The sequence below is a fragment of the Dreissena polymorpha genome, chromosome 8 (genome assembly GCF_020536995.1).
Source record: "Dreissena polymorpha isolate Duluth1 chromosome 8, UMN_Dpol_1.0, whole genome shotgun sequence".
In the NCBI taxonomy this organism is placed as follows: domain Eukaryota; kingdom Metazoa; phylum Mollusca; class Bivalvia; order Myida; family Dreissenidae; genus Dreissena; species Dreissena polymorpha.
The window spans coordinates 54,344,259-54,369,534 of NC_068362.1; the positions used below are offsets into that span (position 1 = coordinate 54,344,259).

Here is a 25,276-nt window from a genome sequence, read left to right on the forward strand (position 1 = left end):
TTGTGTACACAAAAGACATCAGCAAAGTAGTTTTTGCTAAGTTATTGTAAGGCATGATATATTATGTAGTTTAGCAAACTTGTGTTTAAGCAATACTAGAATTTGCAATTAACATGAGTGTAACTTTGCGAATTCTCAGTGAATTAATTGGTTATAATTGTATGCAAGCATAGTTTATTGAACAAATTAGCTCTCATGTTAAAAAATATATATATCTGGTCACACTCTTATACCTGAATTGTCAATACATACATGTAATACAGTGTCAATCGTAGCTTAGTTTGTATTGTTTGAAACTTTTGTAAGCAAACCTGAATGAGTAGTTAAGGTTTAATTTCGAAGCTGTCTTCATCTGAGAATGCCAAATGTATTTGATTATCATTTTTAGTGTATCTGTATGGTTAAATCCGGTATTCCTTGTTTTTCCAGTTTGATAGTAATAATCGTGATGTCGCGTACCAAACTCGGAAGACTCAGAACATTATCAACATTGTCAGCCGGGTGAGTCATACATATTATGTGGCAAGAATCATGCGTCTTTCAGGCCTTTCTTAAGGGTCTTTATGCGATGTGTAACCACTGTGCCTGACTTTTCAATTATAGGTTTTACTTAAGCAAACTAAGTATCAGGTGTGTTTCCATGTACATACATACGGCTCTATACTCCATTGTATCCGGTAGAAAAAAACTTGCAACATCAAAGTGGACCGGTATTAGATAAAAAATTTATGGTGAAACATCCTGTTATTAAACAAGATTTGTTTTTGAATAAAAGATCATAAAGATCTCAGGCTTAACTGCTACAAGTTATCTGAATCTGAACGATTAATTTATGTTCTAGATTTTAAATATATCATTAATTATTTATAACTGACAGGCTTTTTGCCATATTCAATTCTTGTGCATGTGTGTTTCACAGCTTTATCGGCCATTCAACATTTACATCGCCCTGGTTGGTGTGGAAAACTGGACGAAGGAAGATCTGTTCCAGATTGTTGATGAAGCAGATACAACCCTGCAGAGCTTCCTACACTATCGGAAAGAAAGGATCAACCCCTACCACAGGAATGATAACTCTCAGTTGATTACGTAAGTAAGGTTTGATCAACCCCTACCACAGGAATGATAACTCTCAGTTTATTACGTAAGTAAGAAAGGATCAACCCCTACCACAGAAATGATAACTCTCAGTTGATTACGTAAGTAAGAAAGGATCAACCCCTACCACAGGAATGATAATTCTCAGTTGATTACATAAGTAAGAAAGGATCAACCCCTTCCACAGGAATGATAACTCTCAGTTGATTACGTAAATAAGAAAGGATCAACCCCTACCACAGGAATGATAACTCTCAGTTGATTACGTAAGTAAGGAAAGAAAGGATCAACCCCTACCACAGGAATGATAACTCTCAGTTGATTACGTAAGTAAGGAAAGAAAGGATCAACCCCTACCACAGGAATGATAACTCTCAGTTGATTACGTAAGTAAGGAAAGAAAGGATCAACCCCTACCACAGAAATGATAACTCTCAGTTGATTACGTAAGTAAGGTTTGATAATTTCCAATTGAGCTGTGTTATGGGAGAACTCAGCATAATGCTTTTGTGTTAAGTGTTAAGTGTTGTCCCAGATTAGCCTGTCCACACAGGCTAATATGGGACAACACTTTCCACCAAAACTGGTTTTTTGTTTATATGAAGGCTCTTCTGAACAAAAATCCAGTTGAGACGAGAAGTGTTGTCCCTGATAAGCCTGTATGGATTGCAGTTTAGGGGAAGGAGACCCTATTCATCTTTTTTTCTGTAAATATAAAGGTACATCAGCTGTGCAGGATTTTAGCCATTAATGTATGCGTCAATAAAATTGGATTAATAACTGAATAAGAACTGCAAATTTATGTGTCAGGTAGAGTAAATACAGTGACATTAATCCTGAACCAAGCAAAAAAGTACATTTAAATGCTCATAGCTAGAATAATAATCGCCTGCAAATATTTAAAATATATATAATGACAACTTATCAAATGCTTTTAATAAATTCTGTTATAAATGATGTTCCTTATTTTAACAGCAAAATATTAAAATAGTTTTTCTGAGCTTTTTATTTATTTGTTGGTCGTTTCCATGCCGTTTGCGATGTTTTTTTCTGCAGGACAACATCATTCAGCAATGGAGTGGTGGGCAAAGCCATCAAAGGGACAATATGTACTTACCAGTACTCTGGTGGTGTGAACTTGGTAAGGATTAAATGAATGAGTGTTGCAGTGGGGAAAATGGGGCTTAATGCATGTGTGTAAAGTGTCGTCCCAGATTAGCCTTTTTGATCCCCAGAGGCTAATCTGGGACGACGCTTTTCACTTTGATGGTATATGTGTTCAAAGGAAGTTTCTTCTTAGTGAAAATCTAGTTGAGGTGGAAAGTTTTGTCCCTGATTAGGCAATTCTGGGACAATACATATAACACTTTTATTAAGCCTAGTTTTCCGGCTGGGAAGCTCAAAAACATTATAAAACATGTTTAATGCTGAATCAAGTGATATTGAAATGGTTCTTTTACACTACGCGACCCATGATTTTTGCCTCGATTCTCGCATCACCGCGATCTATGCAACGTGACGAATTGCAGTGATTCCGATCGACAAGAAAATTTGGATGATGTCTCTGTGATTCCATGGTGACTGTCGCACAATGTATCGCAAATCACTGCGAACCGCCATGATTCACCTTTTTTCGCGATGAAAAGAAGGCGGCAACATGGGAATTGGAAATATGCATTCCGCAAACTAGGATACCTTGTTAATAACCAAAATAATAAATGTTCTTTCCATTGGGAATTAGCAAAAAAAGACTCTGCAAACTGGAAAACTGAAGTTCGGCAATCTGGTACAAAGATGGCGACGATCACAGCTTCATTGCTTTATCCGTCCGTTTTACCGATTTTAATCGCTTAGATTGGTGTTTATCTGATGTGTAATGTCAATACAGGTTTGAAAAACTCGCGAGTCAGTGTTTATTTCATGTATTCCCTATCAGAACAGTACATGTAAGAAAAATAAATGAAATAATCCAGACGATTTATTTACATGCTTACGCAGTGTAACTGTTAACAAATATTCCTGTTCATTTTTACCCAAAAGCAGAAAGTCCCAGCGAAGCACGTTATATTACATGCCAGGTATGACGCAATAAAACATTTTTTTGTACATGGTCGTATTGCATTCAATTTAAATTTTAATTCGCTCGTTCAATGAAAGCTGTGTTCATAATGCACTGTACTCTTTACACTTCTGAAATATTATGAAGGCATATGTTATGTTTATGAAATTCCTAAACATATTTGTAGTCATAAATGTTTGCAATTATTTTTTCGTAAGTGATGTTGTAACTATGTTGGATTATCGCATAATTGTTCACATTAAAAAAGCGGTATGTATACAGTTATCATAACATTTCGGTTTATATGCATGAATTTGCAAAACACTGATGTCACTGATATCCACTGCCATCATTGCGTATCGCGGTGAATCTCCACAAACTTGGGGAGAATCACGGCAAAGATTATCTTGCTCTCGCACGACGGCGGAGTGACGAATCACGTGATATCTCGGTGATCTTCCCCTCAAAAATCAAACTGTCCACCGTGACTCCACGAATTAGGCAAAAATCATGGGTGGCGTAGTATATCTAAGCTGAACTCTAAAATAATAGAATCAGAGATGGTATATAAATTGTTGCTGTCATGGGAGCTCATGTTAACTGTTTATGCCCCTGGTAGGGTGGCATATAGCAGTTGAACTGTCCGTCAGTCAGTCAGTAGGTCAGTCAGTCGGTATGTCAGTCTGTCCGTCAGAAAACTTTTATGGTCATAACTTTTTCAATATTTAACATAGCAACTTGATATTTAGCTTGCATGTGCATCTCATGGAGCTGCACATTTTGAGTGGTGAAAAGTCAAGGTCAAGGTCATCCTTCAAGGTCAAAGGTCTAATATATGGCGTCTGTCCATCCGTCCGAAAACTTTAAAATTTGCCATAGCTTTTTCACAATTGAAGATAGCAACTTGATATTTGGCATGCATGTGTATCTCCTGGAGCTGAACAGTTTGAGAGGTGAAAGGTGAAGGTCAAGGTCATCCTTCAAGGTCAAATGTCAAATATTCCGTCCGTCCGAAAACTTTAATATTGGCCATAACTTGTTTAATATGTTTAATATTGAACACAGCAACTTCATATTTGGCATGCGTGTGTATCTCGTGGAGCTGCACATTTTTAGCGGTGAAAGGTCAAGGTAAAAAATAAAATTAAATTAATTCATTACTCCATTCAATCTCTTACTTACTTCTCGTGAAGTTGCACATTTTGAGTGGTGAAATGTCAAGGTCATCCTTCAAGGTCAAAAGTCAAAAAATACATTCCAAGGGAGATACTTTCTAAACCTGCCAAATGATATACACTTCAACACCGTTATTTCGAAGTCGTCGGGACCGTTAAAAAAACTTCGGATTAACGATAATTCGAAATAAACATTTGACAGAAGACTTCTTTGATTCTGTAAAAATAAAACGTTGTGGAAGTCGCATGGTTCGGTTACACGCTTACTTAAAAGAGTAAACTAGTCATATAGCAATAGATTTCCACTTGTAACAAACGGAGGAATAAAAAGATTCTTTTTCTTGTTTTTATTTTTGTCTACTTACAGAACATATAAAATATAACGATTAGCACAAATTATCAGACATACAAACATATGAATACATTTTCGGAAATGAATTAACTTTTTTTTAACTAATACGCGATGTCTCTCTGAACACCAGCTTTCGCACAGACGACAAAGGTGTAATTATCGGCTTTTGACGCGCCACGACAAAGTGTGAAAATGCGCTCAGTATTTTGCAGTTTTGACTTCGGATTAAAGATTGATAATAAGGTGCGAATTATAGTGTTGGGACCGACTGAATCACTTCGAAATAACGATTTCTTCGGTTTAACGAAGTTCGGATTAACAATGAAATTTTAGATTATACAAAGAAGAACCAAAATCGGGACCCGAAAAATACTTCGAAATAATGGTGACTTCGGATAATCGGTGTTCGAAATAACGGTGTTGCAGTGTATTGAAATTTTATTTTAAAGTGGCGAAATAGGGGGCATTGTGTTTCTGACAAGCACATCTTTTGTTTTTTAATAACTTTGATTACAGTACACTCACAATGCTGTTAAATACTGCTGTAGAAATGGTCATCAAGATGATATAGATAGTTACTGTGCTGTTATAATTGATTTGAAACTGTATGATTTATGTTCAATGTGCATTTGATGCTTTATGTCCAGAAAAAAATCATTGAGTTGTAAAAATAGCAGTTTTGCAAAGCAACATCATTTTCTTATATGTATAGGATCTGGCACGAGTTTTCATGTCATACCATATTTTATTAAATGAGTTCGGGAATTTTGTTAGTAAGCGAGCCTTTGGAGAGCTTACTTACGAATTTCCTGGATGTGTTTAATAAAATATGGTATGAAATGACAACGAGTATCAGATCTTATTCATCACATGCTTTTAAATGAGCAAATTAAATAAATATTTACGCATACATGATAAATCCCGAATGTTTTTTATATTTCGTGATGTCATTTGAAGTTGCAACATCATTTCAGCAAAATAACAAAATGCGCTTGGTCAATCGAACGAAAACTAAGCCAATAAAAACGCTTAAAAAGTATATTATAAATGAAAATATAACTAGACCACATATAAAACCATACAATTCTTGCAGGACATGCGATTTTATCAGTACATAATTTCTGAATAATAAATTATTTAAAACGGAAATTAACCTTTGTTACTACGCAATTATTTTCACAGAACTTACTTAAACATATATACATTGTTGTAACATCAGAATCTCGCAACGGAAGCTCAGACAGCAACAACTATAGCACACGAGCTGGGGCACAATTTTGGTATGGACCACGACAACTACACGATATGCAAGTGTCCTGTGGAGAAATGCATCATGGCGTCCACAAGTGGGGGGTTGGTATTCGCATGGAGTGTTCCGTTCAAATGGGCCTGTATTCACCAACCATGAAGGGATTTAGTCTCATGGAAATATGTTGTTCCTCATTTACAAATGGGCTGTGCTCTGTGAAAAGGTGGTTTAATGCATGTGCGTAAAGTGTCGTCCCAGATTAGCCTATGCACAGGCCAATCAGGGACAACACTTTCCGCCTAAATTGGATTTTTTTAAAGAAGGGACTTTCTTTAAACAAAATATATCATAAAAGCGAAAAGTGTTGTCCCTGATTAGCCTGTGCAGACTGCACAGGCTTATCTGGGATGACACTACGCACATGCATTAAGCCCCCTTTTCACAGAGCAAGGCTATAATATTTTGTGTATCAGAACCAAAAATGCTATTCACAAATTATTTAAAGTCAAGAATAATGTAACTAGAGTGGGTTAATATCAAGTTATATTCACCATTTAGTTAAACCAAGTCCTTTAAAATTGGGAATATTCCATCTATTGAGCTAAAATTTGGAATTGGACCAGTTTTTTGCACCTATCTGACCAGAAACAATAATATGCATAGACATAGCCCCTTAGCCATAGCCCCTTAGCCATGAATGTTTGCAATCACCAACTCTCAATTTTAAAAGATTGACCAATGAAAATACTTGTTTCATGTGAGCTTTTATTTTATTGGCTGAATCTTTGAGATCTAGTCTAAAACAGAAGTTGAACATTTGTACAAATGTACATGGGGCCTGACTTGCAAAGTGTTTTTCAATAAGTAATGGTATATAAAGAGTAGGTTCAAACTGAACAAGGATGAACATGTAAAGGGATGCCAGAGTATTACAGTTTCAGGAATATTCCCTACTCTTAATGTAATTGCTAAGCACAGGTTGATGAATACTGGCTCAGGTGGTAATATTTTGTTCAAGATGCAAGTATCTCATATGGTGGATTTGTTCTAGTGCATTGTGAATGGATTTTGAATGGGTAATGCATTTTGGGGCAAGTGATTTGAGAATTCATTTGCATGAAGAATGAGAAAAACATTTATTCAGAGATCTATGACATATAATTAATAATGTTGTACTTCCTGATATAACAACTAAATAACAGATTATAACAATTAATATTTGGAACAATATATTTGAGCCGTGCTGTATGAATAGTGGGTTTAATGCATGTGCGTAAAGTGTCATCCTAGATTAGCCTGTGCAGTCCACACAGGCTAATCAGGGACGACACTTCCGTCTTAACTGGATTTTTGCTAAGAAGGAACTTTCTTGAAATGAAAAAATCATAAAAACGGAAAGTGTTGTCCCTGATTAGCCTGTGTGGACTGCACGGGCTAATTTGGGACAACACTTTACACACATTCATTAAGCCTCCTTTTCACAGAGCACAGCCCATTTGTTTTTAGCTTACCAGAGCACTTAGTACTCCAGGGGTGCTATTGTGATCACTCTATGTTCAGCATCATGCAGTTTTGGTGTTTCTCGTCAACTTTTAGCTCTCTTTATGCCCCCGGATCGAAAGATCAGGGATATATTGTTTTTGGCCTGTCTGTCTGTCATTCGTTCATTCATTCATTGTATGTGCATGTCCCAAAACTTTAACCTTGGTTCAAGTTTGATAACTTTTGCAATATTGAAGATAGCAACTTCATATTTGGCATGCATGTGTATCTCAGGGAGCTGCACATTTTGAGTGGTGAAAAGTCACGGTCAAGGTCATCCTTCAAGGTCAAAGGTCAAATATCATTGTTTTTTTCTTTCCTAAAACTTTAACCTTTGTTAAAGTTTGGTCATAACTTTTTGAATATTTAAGATAGCAAATTGATATGTGCCATGCACGTGTATCTCATTGAGCTGCACATTTTGAGTGGTAAAAGGTCATGGTCATCCTTCAAGGTCAAAGGTCAAATTTATGGCTTCAAAGCAGCGCAATAGGGGGCATTGTGTTTCTGACAAACACATCTCTTGTTCATCCATAAGAATGTTTATCTTGAAATCACTAGGTCAATTCTTAGAAAAGCCTTGTACCACTCTAGAGGCCACATTTATGACTCGATCTTGATGAAACTAGGTCACAATGTTTACCTTGAAAATATCTTGGTCAAATCTTACAAAAGGCATGTACTACTTTAGAGGCCTCATTTATGACTCAATCTTGATGAAACTAGGTCAGAATGTTTAACTTACCATAAACAAGGAGGGTCACATGCACACCAAAATGATGCCACCATGTCAAATCTTAGAGAAACCTTGTTATCACAGTAGAAGCCAAATTTAATACTCATAGTGAAGAAACCTCATCAGAAGATCTTGACAATATGAAGGCCATGTTTGAATCTGGGTCAAGTGGGTTCAATAACTAGGGCGTCAGGTAAACCCTTCAACAAAAAAAATTGATATACCTTAATTGTACTCAGGTGAGCGTTTTAGGGCCATCATGATGGCTCTTTTGTTTTAATGACTTTGATTGTTAAAGGGGCCTTTTCACAGATTTTGGCATTTTTTTAACTTATTCATTAAATGCTTTATATTGATAAATGTAAACATTGGATCGTAAAAGCTCCAGTAAAAAATCAAGAAAAAAATTTAAAAAGGAAGAGAACATTGCCCGGAGCAGGTTTCGAACCAGTGACCCCTGGAGTCCTGCCAGAGTCCTGAAGTAAAAACGCTTTAGCCTACTGAGCTATTCCGCCGAGTACACAGTTGTACGTATTTTATACCTTATATAAGCAATCTTCGTAGTTTAACAAAATTTAACGACAAAAACAGAACTCTCCAAATTATTCAATCGTTTCGCGTTGCAACGCTTTATAATTTTTAGGTTTTCAAATCGTCAAAAGATGCATATAATAGCTATAATAGAGCATGGTTTATGTTCAGTATTACTGTTTCCTCACAAATATCATAACTAAAACGAAAACTTACGAATCTGAAACAACTTTTTTCAATTTTGTCAATTTACCAAAGCGTGAAAAGATCCCTTTAATGGTTAAAATTTAATTTATTTTTTCATGAACAAAGAATGATAAAATTGGAACAAACATTATAATACAACAAAAAGAAATCTGCATGATAATGGGCGTATAGTAATGTATGTAGGACTTTTTATTAAACTTCTATTACACATATATTTTCTGTGTTTTCTTTTATTAGATCCATGGATGGGCGGTAAATAGTGTTTAAAACATGTTAACAAGTTTTGAGTCATTTCTTTTCTTTGCTGTTCAGGGATGGTAGAGGGAAATTTCTTTTTTGTATGTCTCAATGCTTGTGAACATGGAATGAAGCACAAATTGTTCACGCTCTTTTATTTCCATTAAATGAATTTTTTTTTGTGGATTTCTAAATTTGATATTTGGATTCTTTCTTTCGGAAATTTAGCAAATAAAGGAAACTCAGTTTTAGTATAAGCATCAGTGTAGTTTTAAGATCAATTAATTTTCCTGTATAGTGTTAGCTCTTAATTACAAGTAAATTAGCATTTTGCTTTCATCGTCAAAGGCATATCAATAAAATGACAAAAAATTAAGGTTCTCTTTGAATAAATACTTTATGATGCTTATTGTGGCACCAGTCGATGTTAGTGCTGATGTTTGCTAGGCATGGTGCATTGGTATGTGGCACCAGTCGGTTTTAGTGCTGATGGTATGTGTGGAAGGAGGTGTGAGCCTATGTAAACGTAGTATCAGTACTTGCTCTTATATAATATATGTGTCTTTTTTTCCTATTTGGCTGGCATCTACACTTTGCTTAGCTGGTATATGGTATTCAAACAGAAAATACTGATTAAGCTCTGGCTGTATGAAGCATGTTGATCCATGGCAATGTATGAGCAAAATTTTTTATAAAAAGTTTATTTATGACCATTTCTTTTTAAATTGCAAATAAAAAAGTTTGTGAATTTTTTTTTATGTGATTTAACCGAAGAATTTGTGTGAACAGAATGCAGAAGTCTCCGGAAGTCTTTTTAAATCAGCCACCCATATTATCAAAGTGTGACACAAACGTTTTTTTTTCCATTTGTGATTGATTGCACATAACTGATATCTTTTACTTCACTCCATAACAAACAGGGTGCTGTTTTTTACTAACAATGTAAATTCTCTTAATTTATATATTTCACCTTTATTGTTTGAATGAAAGTAAAACACATACAATTTAAATTGTGCTCCCTGTATTCAAGCACAATTTCATAATGTATCAAACAGGATATGAAATCAGAATATAATTAACCAGGTTTTCCGAAGGAAAAAACTGGTTATTAGATTGGCGAATGTCGGCAAGCGGGAGGAACAAGCTTGTCCGGGCCATAACTTTGTCGCTCACTGTGAGATTTTAAAATCATTTGGCACATTTGTTCACCATCATTAGACATTGTGTCGCGCGAAAGAATTACGTCGATATCTCCAAGGTCAAGGTCACACTTTGAGTTCAAAGGTCAAAAATGGCCATAAATCGCTTGTCCGGGCCATAACAATGTCATTCATTGTGAGATTTTAAAATCATTTGGCACATTTGTTCACCATCATGGGACAGTGTGTCGCACAAAATAATCACATCAATATCTCCAAGGTCAAGGTCGCCATGACTAAAAATACTAAAAATATATTTATTTTGAAACAAAGGGGGTTAATTTTGTTTGTTCAGTTCAAAAGTTCAGTTGTCTCCCTTTATCAGACTTTTTTCACAATGAAAACTTGGTTTTGTGACAATTTTGTCCCTTGTTTTGATTTTAAACTGTATCACAGAATTGCCACTTATTAAACTCATTCATAATAATTATATATTTTGCTTTTTAAATTAAAATAACGCTTGTGTGCTAAAATATAATTATTGAAGTTGAAATATGTCAACAGCTTTATTTAATTAATGGTTTGTAATAAAGATTCTTTAAAGCGGAGTATAACTTTAAGAAAATTTAGAGTCACAAAAAATCATTATTTTGGCTAAAAATGGGGTTTCTGAAAACTAATAACCATAGTAAGTAATTACGGTACATTGTAGATGTATTTGATCGTGAAGTATACAAAAATTAGTGCTGTTGTATGTCATGCATTCAATGCATGTGGAATGCAATATCACACTATCACTATGTGCAATAAAAAACACCCAGAACGCCATAGTCATTCCATTTGTTAAATACATCCTTGTAATAAAACAAATTGAAATATATTGATGATTCTTGACAACAACATTTTCCCAAAATGAATACACATATGTTTAAAGAAGCCGTTATGAATACAGTTGTAGACAATGCAGAAATTGGATTTTGCATGGCTAAAAAAGTTTTTCCCAATTCTGTTTAGAATATTGAAGATATTTACATGGCATTATCCATAAAAGAAATATGCTTTCCCAGTCGTTTAATGCAATTACATATTTTTAAGTGTGAAATATGAAATTCCTATCCAGTATTTTTATGTCCCCCAGTCTATACTGGGGGACATATTGTTTTTGCCCTGTCCGTTTGTTGGTTTATGGTTTGTTTGAGTCAAACTTTAACATTGGCCATAACTTTTACAATATTGAAGATAGTAACTTGATATTTGGCATGCATGTGTATCTCATTGAGCTGCACATTTTGAGTGGTGAAAGGTCCTTCAAGGTCAAAGGTCAAATATATGAGGGGACAGAGTGTTTCCCAAACAGATCTTGTTTATATTAGACTGGCAATCCTACATTGTTTTATTAAGAATAATTAGTGGAATATTCTAAAAGAATGTATCTCTTTGAAATATAGTCGACACTCCACTCTTTAGCGGATGATGAATGTTGTCTTGTTCTGAGAAAACTGGGCTTAATGCTTGTGAGTAAAGTGCCGTCCCAGATTAGCCTGTGCAGTCCGCACAGGCTAATCAGGGACGACACTTTCCGCTTTTATGGTATTTTTAGTTTGAAGGAAGTCCCTCCTTACCGAAAATCAAGTTTAGGCGGAAAGTGTCGTCCCTGATTAGCCTGTGCTGACTGCAAAGGCTAATCTGGGACGACACTTTACGCACATGAATTAAGCCCAGTTTTCTCAGAACAAGACACAATATATTAAATTCTCCATCAACCAGGGTGAACGTTCCCACAAAGTGGTCCTCGTGTTCCATGACATCGCTCTATGAGTCGTTTGAGATGGTGATGGACTACTGTCTGCGTAACGTGCCGGAGACCCTGTACGCTGGGCCTGACTGCGGCAACGGGTTTACAGAGGCGGGCGAGGAGTGCGACTGTGGGGCTCTTGAGGTAGGCTAGACTAGAGATAAATGTGTGGGAAATGGGGGCCTGGACTTCAAATCTAATATACGTTTCAATGTCTTAATTTAATTAAGGACTTTACTGTACAATCTTTTATATTCATGACATGAAAATTCATGGCTTTTTGCAAAAAAAAACTTTTTTGTGGAAAAATTAATTTGTGGATTTCTTATTGAAAAAGAAAAGCAAAATTTGCGTTGGTCATTTACCATTGAGTTTAAGGTAAATTTGTAAATCTGTTAACCATCAAAGTCCAAAAGAATTAGTGTCCAACAAAAAATAAAATAGTAAGATATGCTTGTTGGGTGTTCAGTGCAAAACTAATGTAGTTGATATGGAAATGTAAATCAGATACCACTGTGTGATGCCCAGCCTGTGATTTGACCAATGTATTTTAGGAGTGTCACAACAAGTGCTGCAATGCTACCACATGTCGCCTGACCCGGGGATCTCAATGTGCGGCAGGAGCCTGCTGTGACCTTGACACTTGCAAGGTCAGTGTTTTGCACTTTGCCCAGTGTATGTTACTGTAGCTGCTAGCAGTTGTTATGTAGTTTCATTATTTTCTGTTGCTGTGATTACATATTCAATGTGTAACTAAGGCCATTCCAAATTAATTTGTTGGTCTACGGATTTTTTTGAAAAAAGTTGAAGAGGCGAGCGAAAAAAAAATTACTTGTTTTGGAAAACAGGAAAATTTTCGAGCGAGCAAAGAGCGAAGAAAAAAAAATCACATTTCGATAGAGAAATATTGCATTAACAAGAGATACAGGTTTAAACAGCTATAGTTTACATTCAAATCAATTCTTATACAAAGAAAAGAATCTTTGTACAAACAAGCAATAATATATCTATGAGTTACATACTTTTAAATAAAAATGCACTAAAATTAGGTTTCAGCACTTAAACTGCACTTCAAACTGTTTTCATATTGGGAATTGCATTACTTGTAAGTTTTAATTTAACATCTTCTAATGCAATTAGTAAAATAATGTTTATATTTTTATATTAAATAACTCTTCCATGAAGATTCTGCGCTGTTATATGAATTTGCAGCCGTTAAAGGTTCCGATATGATTTCATGTTGGACCGATGCTACAGCAAATTGACGTTAAACGATATGAGGTCGATGTATATCGACGTCACTTTTATAGGAGTAAGTTGCATATGACCTTTGAGCACAAAATATAACCATATCATTGAAGTGAGGGACACATGTCTACTGCCTACTGCTGCTTATATTTGATCGATGTTTTCAATAGTGACAGCTGTGAAAAGGTATACCATGTTGCAAGCTGTGAAAAGGTAGACTGTGTTCCAATAGCACTTGAAGAGGGACAATCTTCAAAATGATAATGACAGACAGTCAGACAAAGGCCATGCATATAATCCATTGTCGATACCTTATTTTAAAAGGGGCATATCGATGGCTAGTACGATATTATATTTTTCTGAAATATGTATACATTACAAAAAACTGTTTTGATGTTTCTAAAATACACAGACCCAGCTCTAAGCTGCAAAGCCTGTTCCGTCAACCATGTATTTAAATACTTCTAAAACATTGTCCCTGTGACTTCAAATTCTAAAACATTGTCCCTGTGACTCTTTAAATTGTGTTATAGGAAAAATTTGCCTACATATAGGGAAATACCGTCCATATGCCCATTTAATGAAAAAAATGCATACAAAAACTTACGTCATGTTTCCCTATGTTGTTAAATTGAGCATGCTTAAACGGTATCTGCTGATAGTTGCATGTTCGAACGTGAACAAACACATTCAAATAGTCACAGAATGAAGCAGATATTTTTATATTTATAAGGGTTCGCTGCAGCAACTTTTCACTGCAATTTGTTAAAACGGTCATGCAGGAAGCCATTCTTCTGGTCGTCTCGATCAAATTTTCGAGCGACTACAGTTATCAATTAAAAAGGTTACGAAACACTTTATTTGGCATTCATATTCAGCGTAAAAAACGTTTCTGCGAGATTGCTTTTTAAAATTTTTTCACAAATTAAAAAAAACACATGCGCTATGGTTACAGAAGGACACAAAAATGAGTGCGAGCGGTAAAATGTTTTTGTTTTTTTTCTCCATTTTGAAAAAAAAAGGTGCGGCAAATCCGACGACCAACACATTAATTTGGAGTGGCCTAAATTTACTTTATATTTATTGTTCACAACATCTTCATAAAGATCAATTATTTCTCTGATAAATAACATGGGATTGTAAGTGATGAATGTTTACATCACTTAAAATATTTTTACCAAAAATCTTTTATTATCATTCAATAAATTGGTTGGCTGTTTTGAAACTTGTTTCTTTTTCTAGCATAAAAGATGATATATCTCTGATTAAGTAAGTTTAAATTAATAAAAAAAAATAGATACTGTCAAAATTCTTGGAAATGTGTGTTATCTGTTTTTGGTTCATAGAAATCGCTATTTATTTACTTTTTAATAAAAAGGAGATGAATCTTTAAGTCACAAAATATTCTTAAAACTTGAGCCTTGAGGTGGGAAAACATATTTGAATGCATGTGCAAAAAGTGTCATCCCAAAAAGTCCACACAGGCTTATTAGGTACAACACATTCACTTTTTATGGCATGTTTTATTTAAAGGAAGTCTCTATTAAGCAATGATCTAAAATTTGCAGACAAATTTTCCCTGATTAGACTATTGGGAGTGCATAGGCTAATCTGGGACAACCATTGATACACTTGCATTAAGCCCCATTTTCCCAGAGAAAGGCTCATAAAACACATTAGTCGTGTTCTGAGAAAACTGAACATAATGCATGTGCGTAAAGTGTCGTCCGCACAGGCTTATCAGGGATGACACTTTCTGCTTTGATGACATTTTTCATTTAAATAAAGTCTTTTCTTATTAAAAATCCAATTAAGGCGGAAAGTGTCATCCCTGATTAGCCTGTGCGGACTGCACAGGCTAATCAGGGATGACACTTTACGCACATGCATTATGCCCAGTTTTCTCAGAGCACGACTCATATGATCATACAACATACAAGCTGCCCATTTCCTCTATTACCCAGCCGAGGGCAGCAGCGACACTGTGTCGGGCCCAGGTGGGGGAGTGTGACCTGCCTGAGTTCTGCCTGGGAGACAACCCTGCCTGCCCCTCAGACGTGTTCCTACAGGACGGGCTGCAGTGTGGAAATGGGCAGGTACGTGGGGGCTCTTATCTGGAACAGGGGAGGGGGGAGTGGTAAACACTAAACTGTTGGCTTTACAAGTGAGGATGTGAAAATGAGCATGTCAATATTTTATTTTTTTGTTTTTAATGTAAGTTGTGTTTTCAGACAAAGACGAAATGTGGGGGGAACATTTCGTATCTTACTGGTGTATGTCTTGTTCTTTCCCCAGTGACCCCCACATTGCAGAGTTATTTGCCCTTGAATTTAGCTTACCAAATATTGCTTGGGTGTTAATCACACTATTTGAGAATGACTCATTGAATTGGGTTCATGTTGTGGAGCTGAGAGAAAGATCTAAATCATTGTATTAAGAACATCTATCCTGATATATTTTCTTGAGTTTCTTTGTTTGCTACATTCAAACGCGGGTCAAGGCTCAGTCTTTGCTTATTGCTTTATAATGCAGATCTTGCAGTGGCTTTTGTCCCGCTGAATTTTGAGAAATTCACTTTATGAAATCTTGATGATTCGGAAATAGTGAAAGAATTGTATGAATTTGTTTAGTCACACTTGATTGAAATTCAGAATTTATTTTAAACTATTTTTTATTCTTGTAAAAAAAACACATTTTGTTTTCACAATTCTGGTTTTAAATGTCAATAAATATTTTGTCCCATTTTACTAAAATAAAAACATTAAAAAGTAAGATGGCTTTAAATAAGCCAGCCAAATATTTAAGGAATGTTATAATTTATTTTTGTTTTGATAAATTTCCAAAATGTGATCTAAAATACCATGTACATGTAAGCAGAAAGTGTCACCCTTGAATAGCCTTCTACACAGGCTGATCTGGGACGAGTTTTAACCCTTTGCATGCTGGGAAATTTGTCGTCTGCTAAAATTCCGTCTGCAGAATTTCTAAAATTAGCATTTTCTTCTATTTTTTTTCAAAGAATACTATCAGAATAGCAAACAGTTTGGATCCTGATGAGACGCCACGTTCTGTGGCGTCTCATCTGGATCCAAACTGTGTGCAAAGGCCTTCAAAAATCGGTTCCCGCACTGAAAGGGTTAACGCACATGCCTTTAGCCCAATTTTCCCATAACAAGAGCAATTTAATCTTGCACCAACATTTCTCCACTGTAGCTTTTTTTCTGTATTTTCTGTAGCCTTCTGCTACAAGGGTAAATGCAGCATGCACACAGGATAGAGCCCAAAGAAACTTTTGTAATTTGCCCCCATCAAAGAAGCTTGGCTTTATTATCTGTCTGCCAGTCAGTCGGATAAATTTATGTCTTACACTCTCATTTCACCTCCCCAGGCATTCTGCTACAAGGGCAAGTGCAGCACACACACAGGCCAGTGTCGCCTGCTCTGGGGCTCTACGGGGCGTGTGTCTGACCCGGTCTGCTTCAAGCACCTCAACACCAACGGCAGCAAGCACGGCAACTGTGGCTACAACTGGACCCAGATCAGATACCTGCCCTGCCTCAGAGAGTAGGCAGCTTGCTTAACCCTTTACCACTTTAATACGTATTTAACCCTTTTCCACTTAGATACGTATTTTACCCTTTACCACTTAGATACGTATTTAACCCTTTACCACTTAGATATGTATTTAACCCTTTACCACTTAGATATGTATTTAACCCTTTACCACTTAGATATGTATTTAACCCTTTACCACTTAGATATGTATTTAACCCTTTACCACTTAGATATGTATTTAACCCTTTACCACTTAGATATGTATTTAACCCTTTACCACTTAGATATGTATTTAACCCTTTACCACTTAGATATGTATTTAACCCTTTACCACTTAGATATGTATTTAACCCTTTTTCACTTAGATATGTATTCAACCCTTTACCACTTAGATAAATATTTAACCCTTTATCACTTAGAAACGTACTTAACCCTTTTTCACTTAGATATTATTTAATCCTTTACCACTTAAATACGTATTTAACCCTTTACCACTTAGATATGAACTTAACCCTTTACCACTTAGATAAGTATTTAAACCTTTACCACTAAAAATAAGTATTTAACCCTTAACCCCCTTAGATATGTACATTTGTATATAACCTTTACCACTTAGATACGTATCTAACCCTTTACCACTTCAATATGTATTTAACCCTTTACCACTTAGATACGTATCTAACCCTTTACCACTTCAATATGTATTTAACCCTTTACCACTTAGATTCGTATCTAACCCTTTACAACTTCTATATGTATTTAACCCTTTACCACTTAGATACATATTTAACCTTTTACCACTTAAATACGTATATAACCCTTCACCTCTTAGACACTTATTTTCACACATTTGTAGTCCCTTAGAATATTAAATTTAATTGAAGTCCTTTCTTACAAAATTGAAGTTTTAAAGGCTTCATTTCCAACCCTTAGATTCTGATGAGTAGCAAACAGCATAACACCTGAACAGACTGCAAGTTACTCTGTATTTCTACCATATTTAACCCTTTACCACTTAGATACCTATTTTGACGCATTTGTAGTCCTTTAGAAAGTAGCCTTTAATTAAATACCTTTGTTACTAAATTCAAGTGTTTAAGGCTTCTTTTCCAACCCTTAGGTGCTGATGAGCAGCAAACAGCATAAAACCTGAACAGACTGAGTTGCAAGCTGTTCTGGTTTTATGCTGTTTGCACATAGCCATTTTCACTTTGCTTGTAAGTGGGAAAGGGCTAATACGTTACACTCGTTTGAAAATGACCTGATGTACTTATGTAATATGCAGCCACCATAGCTCTGGATCAGCCTGTAAATAAGTGCAGTCTAGTCAGTGGCTACCCTGTCCGCTAATGAGACCAAAACAATGCCATTAGAACAACTGACTTCTTGCCAGACTATGCAAATGCCCAGGCTTGTCTCCAGCTATTGTATGGGGCCTGCATATGGCATAAAACCCATTTCTGGCAGCACCTGGCTCAATGAATACCTAATTATTTTGTTTTGGCGTTGTCAGTCCTTCCGGCCAGCCGGCCGGCAATTTTGTGTCCGGGGCCATAGCTTGGAAGTGCTTTGGCGGATTTCATTGAAACTTGGTATGAGTATATATATATATGGATAAGAGGATGATGCATGCTAAATGGCATTGTACACCATCAGATAATAACGGAGTTATGGCCCTTTGTATCTTGAAAAAATGCTTTTTTTGTGTGTCTGGAGCCATATCTTGGAAGTGCTTTGACGGATTTTATTAAAACTTGGTATGAGTATATATATATGGATAAGAGGATGATGCAGGCCAAATGGCATTGTACACCATTGGATAATAATGGAGATATGGCCCTTTGTATCTTGAAAATGCTTTATTTTTGTGTCCGAAGCCATATATTGGAAGTGCTTTGACGGATTTCATTGAAACTTGGTATGAGTATACATATGGATAAGAGGATGATGCACATTGGCCTTGTCCATCCATCCAGAATACTTTTGTGTCCAGAAGTATAATGGGGGGGGGATATCAATTCAACAAATTTGCTTGTTATTCAATGCTTTTATATGTGATGCAGGTAGGGCACAATGCAAGCTTAATCAGCGAGAAAGGGAATTCCTTATAGTTAAATGTTTGAAAACAGGCCCAATGTTCATAATTGTAATGTTCAAAATTTAATTAAAAACATCTGCATAAAACAGAATTCATTACAACTGCAAAGTTGCATTCTTCAAGTGTGAAGATAAGTGTCATTTGTAATTTAATTTATGCTTGTCGGCAATTAAAAACATGATTGTTTTTATAATAGATTTACATGATTACCTAAGTTTAGTTTATAATTCAAGTTTCAATGAAACTTACAGGAGGCAGCAAAGAGCAGCAGATATATCAAAGCTCTTTTATTTATAACATAGGTTTTATATGGCAAATCATTTCACAGAAAAATAAAATTATAACTGTTATGGAATAGTGATTGCTTTATTCAAGTCTCAAAGATGTTTTAAATACATGTAGTGGTATTTGCGAGAACCAACAACTTATTTTTTTTAGAAATTCATAGGTTTGTGTTTTAGAATATTGAGTTTAAAATATTTGAATATATTTAAAAGGAAAATAATACTGAAATATGTGTTTGTTTTTGGTGTGATTATGCTTAATATTATTATTAATATGGAATCACTTGACATTTTTTTATTTGCACATTAAGTCATTTGTATATTAATTATAATTTTATGCAATTATCATATAACAAGGTATTACAATAGAAAAAAAAGAAGAGGAAAGTCATGCATGTATACCAATCACATGCCATCCAGTTGTAAACAATTGGATTGGGTTATATAAATATGTATGAATATAATACTAAAACATTTTAACCCATTCTGATTGGCATTTTTACCAATTGGTAGTTCTTTACAAAATCATATAAACATAAAGACCTTTCTTACTAGATTCAAATTTTAAAACTTTATTTCCAACCCAAAGATACTGATGAGCAGCAAACAGCATAAAACCTGAACAGCCTGGGAGCTACTGGCAGACTGTTCTGGTTTTATGCCAGTTGTATATAGCAATTTTTACTTTTGAGTGAGAAAGGGTTAAGAAATGTTCAGAAATTGGGGACGTTATACAGTAATATCCTCCACAATCTTCAGTGACGTGATGTGCGGGCTGCTGCACTGTGTTCACCAGAACGAGAAACTGATGTTCTGGAAGGACAGTCTGACCCACACAACCCCCGCCACGTTTCTCACCATCGGCACCACAACACATGTGTGCCGGGGAGCCATGCTGGATGTGGGGCTAGACATGCCTGACCCTGGCATGGTACCAGACGGTGCCAAGTGCGACGAGAAAAAGGTCAACAACTTAACCCTATACACATTTAAATGCATTTGTTGTCCCTTTTGAAATCAAATTAAATTAAACACCATTCAAAATAACTTCAAGTTGTAAAGCCCTCATTTCCAACCCTAAGGTACTGAAATGAAGCAAACAGCATAAAACCTGAATATACCGCAAGTTACTCACAGGCTGTTCTGGTTTTATGCTGGATGCATATAGCAATTTTTACTTTCCTGGGCCCAATTTTTAGCTTGTCTTGATGAGTTCTACACGCCACACACATTTTGGGGTCACTAGGTCAAGGTCACTGTGACTTTTTTCCCCTATTTCAGCTAAATATTCCCCCCTCCAAAAGAAAAATTTTTTTTTTTTTTTTTTTTACTTTTATACCTATGTTGCCAGCTGGTATCGTGCTACTAACCTTTGATTAAATGTATATCTATGTAAATCACATTAAAATATTATAGTACAAACATGTACACAAAAATGAAGTAATGAGAGACTAAGTAAAAAAATCCCTCATAAAAGGTTATAGACGCGAAAATTCACCCTCATGACGGCTGTGGGTGGCTTCCCCTGGCGGAAAGAGAGGGCCCTGCTGTCCAGCTTTCATTAATTCAAAACTGCTCCCGCAGCCAAGCATGGCACCCGTTATGCGGTGCTCTTGTTAAAACATCTGACAATTGATAAATAATAATCCTTTTCACTTACATTCTTGGTGAATTGATCACTGTCTTAAATAAGTACAAAATATACTTTTGAAGTATTTAGCTTGAAGCCATCATGTCAGTAAAGAGAGATTTTCTCTAAACTTAAAACTTCATTGGTTAATTTAATCAATTGCAAAAATGAGAAGGTGGGGTCTGTAGGATATAGTTATCTGTATTTCAACCCTGTTTAACCCTTTACCACTTAGATAGGTATTTTGACACATTTATAGTCCTTTAGAAAGTTATGTTTAATAAAATTCCTTTGTTACTAAATTCAAGTTTTAAAGGCTTCACTTCCACCCCTTAGTTACTGATGAGCAGCGAACAGCATAAAACCTGAACAGACTGCGAGTTACTGGCTGTTTTTATGCTGGTTGCAAAAGCCATTTTCAATCTGCATCTGATGGGGAAAGGGTTAATACAAGAGACTGTTATATGTCCAATATAATAAGAGACTGTTATATGTCCAATATAATAAGAGATTGTTATATGTCCAGTATAATAAGAGACTGTTATATGTCCAATATAATAAGAGACTGTTATATGTCCAATATAATAAGAGACTGTTATATGTCCAGTATAATAAGAGACTGTTATATGTCTAATATAATAAGAGACTGTTATATGTCCAATATAATAAGAGACTGTTATATGTCCAGTATAATAACCTTATATGGCTCATCAGGGACAATACTTTTCCATAAATGGTATTTTTCGTTTAAAGAAAGTCTCTTCATAGCAAATATCTAATCTTACGGAAAAATTCGTCCCTGTTTAGCCTGTGTGGACTTCACCAGCTTATTTTGAAAAACATTTTAAAGCAGATGCATTAAGCCTGTTTTTCCCAAAGTGGGACTCATATTTATATAATCAAGACAGATTTTAAGCTGAAAGACTCAATTGTTCTATCAGATGCTTGAACCAACTCTATGTTCTATCCGATGTGCTTGAATCAGCTCTTTGTTCTATCAAATGTGCTTGAATCAGCTCTTTGTTTTATCAGATGTACTTGAACCAGCTCTATGTTCTATCAGATGTTTTTGAAACAGCTCTATTTTCTATCAGATGTGCTTGAACCAGAAGTGTCGCTCCATCAGTGAGCTGGGGTTCCTGGGCTGTGAGGGCGGCTGTTCCAAGCATGGTGTGTGTAACAGCAAGGGCAACTGTCACTGTGAGGAGGGGTGGGGGCCTCCCAGCTGCAATGGGGCCGGCAACGGGGGCAGTGTGGATAGCGGGCCCATCAAGATTGAAGGTGAGTGGAAATAAGCTGCTTATGGGAAAACTGGGCTGAATGCATGTCTATTAAGTGTCATCCCTGATGTTTTCACAGGCTAATCAGTGATGACTCTTTCTGCCTTAATTGGATAGTCATCTAAAAAAGACTGCTTATAAAGCAAAATACCATACAAGTTGAAAGTGTCGTCCCTGATAAGCCTGTGTGAGTGAACAGACTTATCAGGGTTTACACTTCACACACATCCATTAAACCCAGTTTTTCAAAAAGGAAACTTAAGTTATTACTCAGGGTCTAACGGTTAGATGGTTGTTAAATTTCATGTTTCTTTTTTTTTTTTTTTTACATTTTTTTTACATTTTTTTTTTATTCAATATAATACACACAATGTATAGATGTATATGATCATACAACATAGTGATTGTACAAAGCAATAAAGTTCAGACATGTTATACAAGATATGCTAGTATATGTATAACAAAAAAAATTTAAGAGAAAAGAAAAGAACAACAGAAGAATAGCTATGAAAAATGATGAGTTGTATAAAGTCGGAAGAAAGCATACTGGACTTGTGTGTTTTGTTGTATATTCAAAATGATCTTATAAGATTGAAAAGAAAATATACAAAAATATTTTAGAAAGATAAACTAACATTAGAGTGAAATGTATATAAGTGGACAAACATTATGAGAATTTAATCCAATTCCATTTTTGTTCAAAGATTTGTAATGTGTCATTACTGAGGGCTATTTCTTTCTCAATCTGGATTTTTAGTTTTAGACTATGGACAAAACAATTAAAATTTGGTACTTGTTTTTTGTACTTCATGTTAAAGATAAAATATTTCATGAATATAAGAATAAAATTCACAATATTATTACAGTCTATTGATTTCAATGAGTAAATTCCGAAACTTACATTTAAGAAAGATAGTTTAACGTTTAGTTGCTGTTGTTCAAGAAAAGATACTAATTGATTCCAAATAGGCTGGATGTGTTTGCACTCCCAAAAAAGATGTTCTATAGTTTCGATGTTTTCACTGCAGAAGTCACACAGATTTGAGTTAGATAATTTGCATTTAAAAAGATATTTATTTGTAGCTGTAATTCTATGGATGTATTTATATTGAATATTTCTCAGTGTGATTTCAATAGTTGCTTTATATGGCATGGTAAATATGTGTTTCCAATTAAGTTCATGTTCTCCGAAAAGGACTTGCCATTTATTTTGGGTTTTGGAGTTTTCTGTAGAGGTTTTAATTTGTAGTGTGTAAAGTATTTTATTCGTTTTGTTTTTTCTTCCAAGTATGTTTTCTACGAATGTTGTTTGAGTACAGTCATGGTGTATTATTTGTATTGATTTCAGATTTAATATGTATGGGTATGCTTTTGATTAGTGTGTAGTACTTCAGAAAATTATTTGAAGGTATTCCGTATATGTAGCATATATCATCAAGAGTAGAAATCCTTAATTCTGTAGTCATATAATTGGTCGACATATTTAATGCTTCGTTCAAACCAATCTTTATAGAAAAGCGTCTTATTGTTTGAAATTATGTCTTTATTGTTCCATAAAATAGTTTTACTGCTGGTTTGGGTTTCTAGGTTATGAGTGACATCACTCCATGCTGATAGAACATCAGACAGAAATATGTTTTCGTTTGCAATTTCATGTAAGATAGTATTGCTGATGTTACATTGAAGGAGTCACCATATTTTTTTAGGATTTTCTGGTTGAATAATTTCCATTTACTTGTGTTGGTACTATCTAGATATCTTTTAACCCAGCTGCATTTGATTGCATTTAAGAATGAGTCCATGTTCGTTAATTGGATACCTCCATTTGCTACAGATTGAATTAACTGAGTTCGTTTTATTTTTTCAGGCTTACCGTCCCATATGAAATTAAATATTGCTGATTTTATATCGTTAATAAAATCATTTGGTGGATTTGGGAGAACTGTTAATACATAAATTAATTTAGGAAGTGCAAACGTTTTTCAATACTGTGTTTTTTCCGATTAGTGTAAGTTTACGGTGATGCCATGATTTTAAGCAGTTTTTAAAATTCTGTAATTTAGGTAGTATGTTTTTAAGAATTGTATCCTTTTTATTGTTTGTGAAAGTAATTCCTAACGTTGTGGCTTCGAGTGTAGGACATTAGCCCTCTGGGACATGAGCCCCTAGGACAAAAGCCCCTAGGACATTAGCCCCTTTGGACATTAGCCCCATAGGACATTTGCCCCTTAGGACATTAGCCCCTACATTCTTTTACATTCATTTTTATGCCCCCCTTCGAAGAAGAGGGGGTATATTGCTTTGCTCATGTCAGTCGGTCGGTCTGTCCACCAGGTGGTTGTCAGACGATAACTCAAGAACGCTTGGGCCTAGGATCATGAAACTTCATAGGTACATTGACTATGACTTGCAGATGACCCCTATTGATTTTGAGGTCACTAGGTCAAGGTCATGGTGACCCGAAATTGTAAAATGGTTTCCAGATGATAACTCAAGAACGTATACGCCTAGGATCATGAAACTTCATGGGTAGATTGATCATGACTCGCAGATGACCCCTATTGATTTTGAGGTCACTAGGTCAAAGGTCAAGGTCACGGTGACCCGAAATAGTAAAATGGTTTCCGGATGATAACTCAAGAACGCATACGCCTAGGATCATGAAACTTCATGCGTAGATTGATCATGACTCGCAGATGACCCCTATTGATTTTGAGGTCACTAGGTCAAAGGTCAAGGTCACAGTGACCCGAAATAGTAAAATGATTTTCGGATGATAATTCAAGAATGCATATGCCTAGGATCATGAAACTTTATAGGTAGATTGATCATGACTCGCAGATGACCCCTATTGATTTTCAGGTCACTAGGTCAAAGGTCACGGTGACCCGAAATAGAAAAATGGTTTTCGGATGATAACTCAAGAACGCATATGCCTAGGATCATGAAACTTCATAGGTAGATTGATCATGACTCGCAGATGACCCCTATTGATTTTGAGGTCACAAGGTCAAAGGTCATGGTCACGGTGACCCGAAATAGTAAAATGATTTTTGGATGA

At 35.5% G+C, this 25,276-nt stretch overlaps 1 protein-coding gene across 2 annotated transcripts in view; it reads left to right on the top strand.

Annotated features, from left to right (window-relative positions):
* Nucleotides 1-25,276, top strand: part of LOC127840952 (disintegrin and metalloproteinase domain-containing protein 12-like) — a 70,630-nt gene that overhangs the window by 28,431 nt on the left and 16,923 nt on the right. The window contains exons 9-19 of one of the 2 annotated variants that reach the window (XM_052369415.1): nucleotides 430-501; nucleotides 920-1,089; nucleotides 2,155-2,239; nucleotides 5,904-6,037; nucleotides 9,187-9,201; nucleotides 12,093-12,264; nucleotides 12,675-12,770; nucleotides 15,333-15,464; nucleotides 16,757-16,932; nucleotides 20,065-20,269; nucleotides 22,030-22,216. In XM_052369415.1, the coding sequence (XP_052225375.1) occupies nucleotides 430-501; nucleotides 920-1,089; nucleotides 2,155-2,239; nucleotides 5,904-6,037; nucleotides 9,187-9,201; nucleotides 12,093-12,264; nucleotides 12,675-12,770; nucleotides 15,333-15,464; nucleotides 16,757-16,932; nucleotides 20,065-20,269; nucleotides 22,030-22,216 (1,444 nt within the window). The remainder of the gene's footprint in view (nucleotides 1-429; nucleotides 502-919; nucleotides 1,090-2,154; nucleotides 2,240-5,903; nucleotides 6,038-9,186; nucleotides 9,202-12,092; nucleotides 12,265-12,674; nucleotides 12,771-15,332; nucleotides 15,465-16,756; nucleotides 16,933-20,064; nucleotides 20,270-22,029; nucleotides 22,217-25,276) is intronic. The other variant, XM_052369416.1, reaches the window with a different exon arrangement.